This window comes from Podarcis bocagei (genome assembly GCF_964188305.1).
Source record: "Podarcis bocagei genome assembly, chromosome: 17".
NCBI lineage: Eukaryota > Metazoa > Chordata > Lepidosauria > Squamata > Lacertidae > Podarcis > Podarcis bocagei.
The window spans coordinates 25117949-25131783 of NC_138143.1; the positions used below are offsets into that span (position 1 = coordinate 25117949).

The 13835-nt window shown below is 40.8% G+C and overlaps 1 protein-coding gene across 3 annotated transcripts in view; it reads right to left on the minus strand.

Moving 5' to 3' along the window:
- Positions 1–13835, minus strand: part of ZDHHC21 (zDHHC palmitoyltransferase 21) — a 43876-nt gene that overhangs the window by 18130 nt on the left and 11911 nt on the right. For all 3 annotated transcript variants that reach the window (XM_081176914.1, XM_081176915.1, XM_081176913.1), the window contains 3 exons: positions 12529–12640; positions 10130–10268; positions 2393–2509 (listed from right to left, as the gene is read on the minus strand). In XM_081176914.1, coding sequence (XP_081033040.1) covers positions 2393–2509; positions 10130–10268; positions 12529–12640 — 368 coding nt within the window. The remainder of the gene's footprint in view (positions 1–2392; positions 2510–10129; positions 10269–12528; positions 12641–13835) is intronic.

Consider the following 13835-nt stretch of genomic DNA (forward strand, 5'->3'; position numbering starts at 1 on the left):
CCAGATACAGATCAAGGGATCTAACCAAACCAACAAAACAAGCATGGAAATAAAAGGACGGGAACCATAAGGCAGTCATTGGGTCTTGGGAATGCATCAAAATTCCCATATAGCAACCCATGCACTTTGGTTGATATTAGTTTCCAAAATCTTTTCAGGACACGGATAATAGGAGTATGGATTTGGAGTTTTCCTACGACATATTCCTATTATGTTTAAATATCATTTTTTAATATGTTAAATCAAGTATTTCCATTTTTTCAACAAAATACTGAGTCTTCGTGTCACCTTTGACACCTATGTGTAATTCTTTCAGTACCATTCTATTCCAAAATCTCTCTGTGTGAAATCTAAGACAAAGAAGTCTATTTCCTGTTGTCATACCAGGGCACTGGTCCAGCTCCTCAAAATAGGAGGCTTGTCATGCTAAGCCAAACCATGGCTTAGTGCAAAGCAAACAAGTCGGCTAGTTGTTCTAAAGCAAACCATGGCTTACTGCAAAGGCTACTCCGGAGGAGATTGCAGTCATTTTTGCTCCTCCCAAATCTTTCTGCTTCTGCACTGTGCTAAGCTGTGACTTTGCTTAGCACGTTGTCCAAATGCAAGCTTGTGGTTTATCTCTCTATCCAGGCTTACCACAAGCTGTATACAAGTTTGTCCTCTGGTTTACACAGCTCATTCCAAATCTCAAGAGAGCTAAAACCATGAACCTGTTGTTCAGAAGACACACTAAGCCAGGCATAGGCAAACTCGGCCCTCCAGATGTTTTGGGACTACAACTCCCATCATCCCTAGCTAACAGGGTTAGCTAACAAGGATGGGAGGTGCAGTCCCACAACATCTGGAGGGCCGAGTTTGCCTATGCCTGCATTAAGCCAAGTCACTGGCTGAGCTTAGCAGCAGAAAGACCAGGATGGAGAAAAGTGGTTTAGATCTCCTCTCCTGGAACACATGTTGGCTTGGTGTGACATGTGGATCAGGCCATTTTCCCACTTGGATCGTTGCACTATATATTGCTACTTCTCCCAGCTTTAATTTTTGTTCGAAATGTAACGTTGATTTAACGCCTGTGTCACAACAGTTATGACATCTCCTCATAATAAGGTTTTCTGACACTGATTCTAGACTTTGCTGCTCTTTATCTCCCTGTTCTCACCTTAAACTATTCCTTGCAGCCATGCTCCTTTCTAGTTGCATTCCTCGGTACTTTCCATCAGTCTTCCCTTTCCCAGGATGTTCTCCCACCCCCTGTTCTCTGCAGTGGCTCCCCGTCTGTGGAATGCTCTCCCCAGGGAAGTTCGCCTGGTGCCTTCATTACACACCTTTAGGCGCCAGGCAAAAATGTTCCTTTTAAACCAGGCCTTTGGTTCGTCTGATTTACATCCTATGCCCTTTTAAAATGTTTTTTTTTGGGGGGGGCAGCTATTGGGTTGTTGTTTTTATTTTTATTATATATTTTGTGGTTTTATATCTTGATTTTATTCGGTAAACTGCCCTGAAATCACTGGGTATAAGGCGTTATATAAATTCAATAAATAATAATATTTTAAAATTTAGGCCCCAGTTATTTTTTCTTCTACATCTTTTTTTTTAAGAGCAGCTTTCCCATTTCTTATACAAACATTAAAAATCACACGATTACCATTATTATTTTACTTTCACGACTATTTGAGGGAGAACTGATAGGACAATTAAATGAGATGAAGGGAGATCCCGGCTTAAATTTACTGAGTTCCATTTTAGCGGCAGATGCACATACATCTGTTTACTAATGAATTATAATGCATTATTTCTTGTTTTATTAGGTTGTTTATTTTAAAGTTATTGTGACTTTTTATCTAGGATCTGATTGTTGCTATGAATGTTTGATGTTTAATTATTATTTGTGTGTGTGTGTGTTGGAAGCTGCCCAGAGTGGCTGGGGCAACCCAGCCAGTTGGGGGGGGGGTATAAATAAGATAAATAAAATAAATAAAATAAAATAATAATGCCAATTTTATATACCAGGCTTGTGTCACTGCAGAAGGGCATAAGCCATTTCTCTTCATACCACTTTCCTGGCTGAAACTGCCCACCCTCCCCACACCATAATTTTCCCCAACTCCCCATTGCTACAATTCTGATCCAAATCATCTCCACTATCCCACTCTGTGGCTCCATTTGCCATATGTAAAAACGAAAAACCCAGTTGCAAATCTCCGATGATCTTGTCTGGTTGTGTCTTGAGTGTACCTCAAGTTCTCATATTTGTTGATATTTTGCATTATAGATTGTGCCTGGTAAAGAATTACATGTTTTTATTCAATATACAGCTTAGCATACTTTTAAGCACTTACACAACAACATGCACAGGGGGGAAATGTTATTCTGAAGGAAAGAATAAAATACTTACATTGAATATACCAGTCAACTGAGTATAAAAGAGTCCCGTAATTCCAATCAGCATTATTAAACCCATGAAGGTAGATATTCTTATCAGGGCAAGTTCATGTCTAAATACAAATATATCCTGTAAATAAAGAAAAATAGAAACCATTTTTAGTTGTCTTTGGCATATAAGAAAGGCTCTCCAAAACATGAATTGAAAGAAAAAAGACAATTAGATCTAGGAAATACAATTAAAGTGAAATTTACTTTTTTTGTTGGGTTTCGCTCAGCATCAAACTTTTTAAATATATACAGACCAATGAAGGATAACAATGTCTGGCCTCTTAATGAAAGAGGAAGTCTTTGAATTGGCACCCAATCTCAAATCTGAAACAACAGATCTCATATTCGTTCCACAAAATTTATAGCCTATCAAATGATTAGCAAGTTAGAATTGGGTGGGTTTAAAAAAAAGGGTTCTGTCCTCTTCAGGTTCAAATTGTTATTCTATTTAAATTTCTCAACAAAGCCCTTCTAGAGCCACATTTGCCAGTCAGGTACTACTGGTGTGGAAAGGAAATGGTAGCTTTACAAAGCCCAGTATACACAGCTGTGCAAGCAAAGGTCATGTCAATATGTAGGGCATGATCACCTGGGAGTATTTCTCACTCTTTGCATGAGCTAGGTGTACTAAACTATATGTACTAAACATGCACTTTTGAAAGGGTCCATGCAGACAGACTCATGCTTTTTTTACTTATGGAATAATAGAGAGCTGTGTTTATAAGAATGCAGAGAACAGACTGTCCCTCACATCAAGAGCATAAATCTTGACTAGCTTGTGGACTGGTGATGGAAAACAAATTTCCTAAGAAAACTACTGCGGCCAAAAGCTGCAGTTAAAATCAGGCACCGGAAGAGGCACTTATAGAATCATAGAGTTGTAGAGTTGGAAGGTAAAGGTAAAGGACCCTTGGATTGTTAAGTACAGTCAAAGGTGACTATGGGGTTGCAGCGCTCATCTTGCTTTCAGGCCAAGGGAGCAGGTGTTTGTCCACAGGCAGCTTTCCGAGTCAAGTGGCCAGCATGACTAACCCACTTCAGTGGCACACCGTGACAGAAGCCAGAATGCATGGAAATGCTGTTTACCTTCCCACTGCAGCGGTACCTATTTATCTACTTGCACTGGCATGCTTTCAAACTGCTTGGTTCGCTGGAGCTGGGACAGAGCAATGGGAGCTCACCCCGTTGTGGGGATTCGAACTGCCAACTTTCTGATTGGCAAGCCCAAAAGGCTCAGTGGTTTAGACCATAGAGCCACCCCAAGGTCCAACCCCCTGCAATGCAAGAATATCAGCTAAAGCATCCATGGCAGATGGCCATCCAACTTCTGCTTACAAATCTCCAAGGAAGGGGAGTCCACCACCTCCCGAGGGAGACCAGCTGTTGAACAGCTCTTCTCAAGCTACAGAATGTCAGTTAAGTACAACCTGCTCTACACTTCCAGATTCTATATTCCCAATTCATTCTCATATTCCCAATTCATTCTCATATTCCCAATCCATTCTCACTGAAAGACTCACCCCCCCCCCCGATGCCTACAGAGAATGAGCAAAAATTTATGCACACCATACAGCTTTGTGTTTAAAGGGAAACTAGGTAGCAAATAGCAGAAGAAAAGTTTTGGATGAACAGTATTCCACAAAGAGAAATTGGAGCAAGCCAAAAGTGGCACATCGCTGAGAGCTTAAGGGCAAGATCAATCAGATGTACCAGGCCACCTTGACTGTTCTTCATCTGCCACAGCAAAGTACAGTGGTACCTTGGTTTACAGACGCTTCAGGTTACAGACACTTCAGGTTACAGACTCTGCTAACCCAGAAATAGTACCTCAGGTTAAGAACTTTGCTTCAGGATAAGAACAGAAATTGCGTCGTGGCGGCTCGGCGGCAGTGGGAAGCCCCATTAGTTAAAGTGGTGCTTAAGGTTAAGAACAGTTTCAGGTTAAGAACAGACCTCCGGAACGAATTAAGTACTTAAACCGAGGTACCACTGTACAAGTCAATGAGAATACATTTGCCCAGGCTGAATACAGGGAGTGACCGATTTGCGCTGGTCCGACTGATGAGTGATCCACATGCATGCTTGACTCGGAAGTGGCCCCCAAATGGGGCAGAGTTATGCATGTTCCACCAATGCACACGGGGGTCAGGAATGGAACCCCCACCCAAAATGGTCGCTGTTTGGACTGCAAAGCTAATACCAGAGTCTTAAAACCCTGTCATGTGGGCACACTGTCAGAAGTACTAATGAAGGCACACCTCCTGGCCTTTGACATCTGAGGTGTGTATTTTCAGGACTCAGCCTATTCCTGTGACTTTACTGTTTCTGAATTTTAAATTGTTGCAACTAAACCTGGGACCTACTGGTGAAGGTAGGCTGGTAATACTACTGCTACTACTACTGCTGCTACTACTACTATTCTGTGAAACGCTCTGAGACCCCCGGGTATAGGGCGGTGTATGAATTCAATAAATAATAAATACCACTACCACTACTACTACTACTATGAGTAAGAATAATGCACTCCTACTCAACCACTTGCTCCTGCCAGAGGAAGACTTTGTAAATTTCAGCAGCGCCCTTTCCAAGGCCAAAATTCTGTACTCCTCTGCCTCTTGCCTTGTGATCAATCTACTACATCATAGTTGTGACATCATAGAACTGGTCCCTCTGCCCTAAATCCACCTAGGCTCCTGCTCTCTTGCAGTACAAGATTCATAAACCCCGAAGCCACACCTTAGCTCCCATGCATTGTCAAAACAGGAGGCACACTCTTCATACCATTTAGATTTCTAAGCATTGGCTATATCACATTATAAATCGTTGCACTTGCGTTTCTATTAGTACTATATAGCTCCATGATGATGCCACACACCCCAGTCTGAGTACTTTTAAGCAGACAAGTGGATCATAAATAAATGTTATCTAGATTCCTCAGTACACCCTAACCCAAAAGGATTGCAATATGAACCATTAATTTATTAGATATTTAACAATAAGAAACATGCCCTAATTCCTAGATACAATCACAAGGGAGTGTAAGCACTCATGTATCTTCCCTAACATATGGCTGCACATATTCCAAGATATGTTTGCTCATGTGAACATTCAAAAAAGGGTGGTGGTGGAATCACCTACATTCAAACCAAGGAATAATTCAAAAACATGCAACATGTCCTTAAAATATAATACAAGAAGCTGACCACAGTCATGGGCTCTGAACTGTTACCACTTGAAATCCCAGATTGAACACTTCCCTTTGAAGGGTGCTTAAGAACAACAACACTCATGTGCACACCCATGATGTTTTCACATGATCTAGTTGATTGGTCTAAATTGATTTGGAAAAGGAATAGACCTGGTCTGGACTATGGCTTCCACCAGCCCTGACAAGTAGCATATGGAGAGCCTTGAAATTTTCTGAAGTTAAGAAGGGGTCCTCTTATTTGTAAAGGTTAGGAACCACTGGATTAGAGATTTCCTTCCTCAAACCAAATCAACGTATTTTCCTCCCATCAGTCAGGATGATCTGCTTGACACTGCTTGTCTTAACCTACAAACCAGACGCTGTGGTTTACAACAAGATCTGGTCAGTTTCTCAGCAAGTCAGATTCAAACCAGGGGTCAGGAAGTTGCCTTGTTCAGCTAATCAGTGTTAGCATGGGTCCCTGATCTGCACTAAACTCTCCTGACGCTCTCCTCCTGGCTGTGTGAGTCCAAGGATTTCAGAGGTTCTTTCCTGCTCATCCATGCAGTGCTGCTGGTGCCAAATCAAAGCCATCTCCCGCTGAACTGATGGATCTACACCAAAAAATATTTGGGAAAGAGTGCAGGCGCAACTTGCTTTTCCGCACAGTTAAAAGTTGCTTCAACTGGCCAGCATCAGGGCACAACCCAAGTTACAATGTAGAGGATCCAAAGCAGCAGATCCTGCTTTGAACAAGACCTTGGAAATCTTCGGCCAGAGCTAAATGAGACAGTGGTCTGACTCCACTTGGCATATTATCATTCCAGCAGATTTAACATGACACAAAATGCACAGAGATGGAGACCCATGCTAGCCACTCTTGCTGTAAGCTGGTCAAGTACAAGATGTTGTTTTCATACTTTCTGGAAAGTACAGCACTCCCTGGGAAAAGTTATACCTGTCAGATATGAATAAGCAATCCTTTCTGACAGTGGCCAGGATACAAAAACCAACAGTCCCTTAATAGCTTTGTGCAGTTTCTTTTTAGTTCTTGTAGTAACACTGCTCCTCCTACTGGAGGAAAAAGTACATTATCTGCAGCCTACTAAACGAATGAGAGTACATATTATACTTTTAAGGACTTCAATTTTTAAATACTTAAGTTTTTATCCTGCAAAAAATAAATAAATGGTTCCTGTGGATCATGCAAATAACAATCTCTTTCATTAAATTAAATCTTATTCAGTAGCTTACAAAGATAACAGAAGTCTAAGGAACTGAAATGCCCTGTGGGTATCAGTCGGAGAAGATGGGGTGGATAAAAATACAGTGGTACCTCGGGTTAAGTACTTAATTCGTTCCGGAGGTCCGTACTTAACCTGAAACTGTTCTTAACCTGAAGCACCACTTTAGCTAATGGGGCCTCCTGCTGCTGCCGCGCTGCCGGAGCACGATTTCTGTTCTCATCCTGAAGCAAAGTTCTTACCCTGAAGCACTATTTCTGGGTTAGCGGAGTCTGTAACCTGAAGTGTATGTAACCTGAAGCGTATGTAACCCGAGGTACCACTGTAAATGCTTAATCTTAGATTTAATTTAAGTGCGGTTTTACAAATTGCAATACAGGTAAATGCTAGTTTCATTCAGTTTTTTTTTAAATGAGCAGAAGGCAGATAAGTCATTAACAGTGTGATCCTACAACTTGGAGTAAGTATGTGGATCTGTGACAACCCTTGTACACTGTGCATCTTCCTGTCATCATTAGCATTATGGGGAAGCTAAACATTCACAAGAAGCAGTTGCGCCAGTGCAATTACTTTGGATCAAATTCTTAGAAACATCTATTCAATGCAGTGGACATATTCTACTGCAAAACGTTGACCATACTAAGCTATTGTCTTAAACTGTACGTAATTTTTATAGGACAATTAAATGGATTTTGCTTGCTGTTTGTGTCCCTTAGTATCAAACAGTAGAATGAGTGATTGGGTGGCACACATTTATGGGGGATATCAAATCCTCAGCTACACAGTGAGAAATGAGCCAAATAGTACACTCATGTCATTACTGAAGCTGCAGATCTGGCTGAATTCCCATATATTTTTCACTCAGCTACCAATTCTGCAGATTTTTTTTTTATTGCGGCTATCAAATCATCTGAACCAAATCATTTGCAATATGCAAACAACACTGAATGCCAAAGGCGTGATTTTTTTTTTTGAAGCAAGAGGCTCTCAAAACATCAAAATCTATAATTTGGGACCTATAATCAGTTTAATAAGTTGAGATATCAACAAGTTTTGCCCACATATACAGACCCTCTGTTTCTCCCTTTGTGCGATCAATGATTAAACCAAAAAATATATACTAAACCATACTTTCCCAAGACTCTGAACTGCAAAAGTGTGGCCACCAGCTTTGGGAACAGTCAGGATCTTAAACCATGGTTTTAAGTTGGTTTAAAATCCAGGTTTGCCCAAAAAACTGATAGCTATGATAATAATAATAATAATAATAATAATAATAATAATAATAATAATAATAATAATAATAATTTATTATTTATACCCCACCCATCTGGCAGGGCTTCCCCAGCCACTCTGGGCGGCTTCCCAAAAAAAATTAAAATACTGTAATACATCAAACATCAAAAGCTTCCCTAAACAGGGCTGCCTTCAGATGTCTTCTAAAAGTCTGGTAGTTGTTGTTCTCTTTGACATCTGGTGGGAGAGCATTCCACAGGGAGGGCGCCACTACCGAGAAGGCCCTCTGCCTGGTTCCCTGTAACTTGGCTTCTCGCAGTGAGGGAACCGCCAGAAGGCCCTCGGTGCTGGACCTCAGTGTCCGGGTAGAACGATGGGGGTGGAGACGCTCCTGCAGATATATACCACATTAATCACCTGAGGCCCTTATCTGTGTTCCCATCTCTAAAAGATGACATTTCTCCCTTGATCATTTTCCTTATACATAAAAAATTGTTTTCAAAAGCTGATATATTCCATTATTTAATATTGCACCTCTCTATCGATTTTGTACACAATGCCTACACCTTAACTGTGAGGTCCTTTATGACAGAGCCCGAGGTCCTGTAAAAATACATTTCTGCAGGGCCAGATTTAGGTTTGATGAGGCCCTAAGCTACTGAAGGTAATGGGGCCCTTTTTTTGTCCAGCTGTCCTTTGTCAACAACAAATTGTCCCTGTTTTCTGTGTTGAATATATGCTATATGGTTATTTACGGACCTAATGAGTATCTAAAGCCATTTGCACATAACAAAATATGTATTTTATCAAAGTAATTGTTGAACTGAAATACAATTAAGAAAAATTATATTGAAACACTGTTGCTGTATGAAGGTTTTATTTTATTTGTTTTTAATTTTATTTGTTTTTTATCTTATATTTTAGAAATGTACATCCAGGGTTTTCTTTCCTTTAAATTTTTTTGGGGCCCACAAGAGAGTGGGGCCCTAAGCTATAGCTTGTTTAACTTAAACGTAAATCCAGCACTGCATGTCTGACTTCTAGACCACTTTTTATCTGGGGAATATAACAACCCCAAAGACTGTACGTTCCTGGGAGAATATACATCCATGGTTCTTCATGTATAAGACATCCTACATCAGGGTGGTTCAGCATTTGGCTCTTAATACTTGATATGCCTCTGAGCAAGTACATGTCTTCTGAAGAGGTCCTAATTCAGTAGGACACTATGAACATTACACATGTGAAGGAAGGTGTTAACACTCAGATTCTGCCAACCCGTCCCCCCAAAAAACCAGACTTGCTTACATCTGTGTAAACACCCAGGTTGCCACATCTGGAAAGCTTGATCATTGGTATGCCCTGATGTTATGTTACCTAGGCATTTAAAGGTGCTCAAGTATATCTCCAAACTGGTATGGAAAAGAACAATGTGTACCATTGGTGTACATGTAACCATCGTATTTCCTGCATAACATGTGATAGTTGGCCCAACACTAATGTTGTGTATTTTATTTGTTGTGCATTTTGTGCATTTTGTATTTTAACATTGTATTGTGGTTTTGAACTGTTGTAAGGTGCCCTGAGTGGCACCAGAAATGCATATAAATAACCATATATAAATATATATAGAAATAAACAAAAATGTTGTGTTTAAATGCAGTTTAGAATTGTCAGGCGTTGGAATCAATGTCAAGGGTCCACATTGCTTTATTTTCTCCCTATAGATTCACTATAGATTCCTTTAAGAGCCTTTGCATTTTGCAGCAACTTTCTGGTTTTGTAAGAGCTATTTTCAGGTGTTTGGCCCCCTCCATATTTTCCTATTTGGTAGATCAATGGAAACAAATCCATACATTTACATATGTCAAACCAAATTCACATCTCTGCCCTAGAATGCAAGAACAGGTAAAACACACACACACACACACACACACACACACCTACCTTAAAATAATTCATCATACGAATAATAAACTGTGATTATGTTAACACTGATCCACATCTTGCAAGCATAATTTTTTTTTCTTACCCAATTAACTTTTTTTAGTGGTTCAAAGTAATAACAGTGGCAGAAATCAAGTAGCAGCGTATAAGAACTGAGAAGTTCTGTGTAGAAGCACAGCTGCAAAAACAGCCAGTGATTATCTTCACCAACGCAGTTATTAATCCTGCAGAAAACAAGTGTAAACACACACAATGGAGCATTAGTCGCTTTCTAAATTTTAACAATGAAATAAGCCTTTCAAGCCAAACCAATGACCTACCAGTTGGGGACAGGGTAGAAGGGAAAATGTTCACCACTTATCTCTTTGTACTTTCATTCCTCATCTATCTCTGTCCACAGTCTTCAGCTGTACGGTTCTATTAGTCATCTTGGCTTTTTATACACCAAGGCAATGTGGCTTTTGGTAAACAGGGGAATTTGAGGGAGACACATTCTTCCACTCTTTATCTAACATTCTTAGTATAAAAGTAGGGGGTGACTGTACTAAATTTTGCTTGGCTTTTGTAACTAGAATCACCACATAGGACAGGTTGAATGAATGAGTGAATCTTTATTTGCGACAGCCATCGGCCACAGCAATAAAACAATACGATATACAAAGAATAGAAACAAAAAGTCAGTTATATAAAATACATTTTAGGGTTTTGAATCAAAACCCTATTGGCCCAGCTAAAACACTTGCAACCTTTACTTTCACCTGCTCATCTTGATCTGCCAAGAGAAAGGACACTGTGGCAGTGGTTGAGCGACCCAGAATGGACAATAACAGAGGGGTGATAATCTCATTCCTCAAGTCTTTATAAAGAGTGCAAGCCAGAAGGGCATGCGCCCCTGATTTGGTGCTGCCATCTCCACAGGGACATAAGCGTTTTTCATGTGGAATCTGTTGGAATCGTCCCTCAAGTACAACCAAGGGCAATACATTCAATCTTGCGAGAGTAAAGGGGCGTCTATATTTTAGAATTGTTACGTTATGCAGATAGGGTGCCAGAGAGTCGAAATGGGAAGGTGGAAAATAGTCATACCATGGGCTTAGATGGATTTAGATGATCATATATTGACTCAATAAGATATGAACAAGCCTTTTGCCTGCTCTTGCAACCTCTTCTCTCCTCCTTTTCATAGCATGCAGTGATTAAACATAAAAGGTAAAGGTAAAGGGACCCCTGATCATTAGGTCCAGTTGTGACTGACTCTGGGGTTGCGGCGCTCATCTCGCTTTATTGGCCGAGGGAGCCGGCGTACAGCTTCCGGGTCATATGGCCAGCATGACTAAGCTGCTTCTGGCGAACCAGAGCAGCGCACGGAAACGCCGTTTACCTTCCTGCTGGAGCGGGACCTATTTATCTACTTGCACTTTGATGTGCTTTCGAACTGCTAGGTTGGCAGGAGCAGGGACCGAGCAACAGGAGCTCACCCCGTTGCAGGGATTCGAACCGCCAACCTTCTGATCAGCAAGTCCTAAGCTCTGTGGTTTAACCCACAGCGCCACCCGCGTCCCTTTTAAACATGGAAGTCCCCGATTAAACATGGAAGTCTCCAATTAACCACAGTTACCCTACCGGTGAACGATGATTTACAGGCTCAGAACAACCTGCCATCTTAACTCAACCTCAAACCATATTTCAAAATTTTGGCTCGTAAGCATAGTTGTCCTGTTTAGATTATAGCTCGCTCAGTAGAGCATCTCAGGGTGGTGGGTTCATGCCCCATGATGGGCGAAAAGATTCCTGCATTGCAGGGGGTTGGACTAGATGACCCTTGTGGTCCTTTCAAACTCTACAATTCTTTTTTTTATAATATTTTATTGGTCTTTACACATATTTTCCAGCATAACATCTCATGAACATCAAATCAAATCTTTGGGTATCACAGCCTAAGACTTCATTCAACCGTCTAATGGTTTTCTAAAATCATTTCTAATTCTGCATTACTATAATTATTGCTATAGATCCAAATCCTAAATAAACTCATACTTAATCCCTTTTGCAGTAATTTATATAATTCTCCTCACAAAACTTCTTGTAACCCTACAAGCGATTTCAGTTCCAACTCTACAATTCTATGACTCTATGAAATGGGAAGCCATGGTTAACTGGAAACATATGGGTTTCGTTGCTGGTTTAACATAAAGGGAGAAGAGAAAAGGTTGACTGCATGAGCAAATGCTTATATGGATCTTGGCACAGTATTTTGAAACAAAATTATATTCTAGTATTAATAATCCATTTCCAAAGCTTAATTTTGAAAACCAACATTTACACCTTGAATCCTAAAGTCACTTTTTTTTTGGGGGGGGGGGACCTGATGCTTATGGTGATATCATTACTGTGAAATACACAACTATTGGGAAACAATGTCAAACAATGATTACATTAGCAGTCAGTGTGCCTATGTAGGATGTGGCGAGGCAATAAACTTACCACGGGCAATGATGATCCATTTTCCTAACACAGTGTCCACATCGACTGCAGTGGTGGGAACGCTTTGGTCTCATCATATTACATTTATTACATAATTCCCAAAAGTCTCTTTCTAAAGAAAGAAAATGCACAGTCGGTTATTACAAACTCTCCCCTTTCCCAGAATTGCCATTATGTTTTTGCTTCTTTAAGACCCATAAAGTCTTAGTGTAGTTGATGATTTTACAGGAAAAGAAACGAACGTACAAAAATGTCTCTCGTTTGCATCCCGATAAGCCAAAACACACCAGGTGTTTTAGAAGACCACTGTGATGGCTACAAAAGATAAAAAGTAAACCCGCCCCCTTTTAATTTAATCAAAGCATATACAAGCTTTCAGTTTCACAGAACTCTTCATCATGCAAAATGGAATGGTCATCACAGAATTTTAGGTAATGCGACTTTAGATTTTACAAACATCAGAAGATGTCTTATACTAAGTCAGACCAATCGTCCATCAACCAATCTGTTGCGTCCAATACAATATTTTGTGGTGGGTGCTTGTTTGAGAGGTGCCTATGATAGTTTCTCTGGTTTGTGAAAAGGATAGTGACACCTGCCATGATCAAACTACCTGCCTTCATTAAACTAATGCAGTGACTACAATGGAAATAACCTCTAAATGATGTTCTTAGTGTACATTAGGTCACTAGAACGGAATTGCAAACTGTTAAGTCCCATTTATTTCAAATTAACTAAGGTGCACCTAACACTCTCTTAATAGCACCGTATTTTTCGCTCTATAGGACGCACTTTTCCCCCTCCCAAAATTAAGGGGAAATGTTTGTGCATCCTATGGAGCGAATGCAGGCTCCTTGGCTTCAGCGATAGCAACGCGAAGCCTCCGAAGCACAGAGGGAGCGCTCCCTCCGCGCTCCTTGGGTTCGCGTTGCTTTCGTTGAAGCCGCCTGAAGCCTCCGGAGCGCAGCAGGAGGTCCCACTGCACTCCGGAGGCTTCGGGTTCCTTTTGCTGAAGCCAGGAGAGCAAGACTCTCCTGGCTTCAGCAGAGTAGGAGAGCTGCGCAGCGCCCCTTCAGCCAAGCGGGAGGAGAAATGGAAGGCGCTCCGTTTCTCCTACTGCTTCGCTGAAGGGGCGCTGAGCAGAGGGGGGGGGTTTCTTGTTCTCCCCCTCTAAAACAAGGTGCGTCCTATGGTTGGGTGCATCCTATAGAGCGAAAAATACATTATATGTACAGCTATTTTTAAATTAATTTGGCTTCTGATAATGCATTTAGTTTTGGAAAGGTGCATTTGCAGTGAAAGGGATT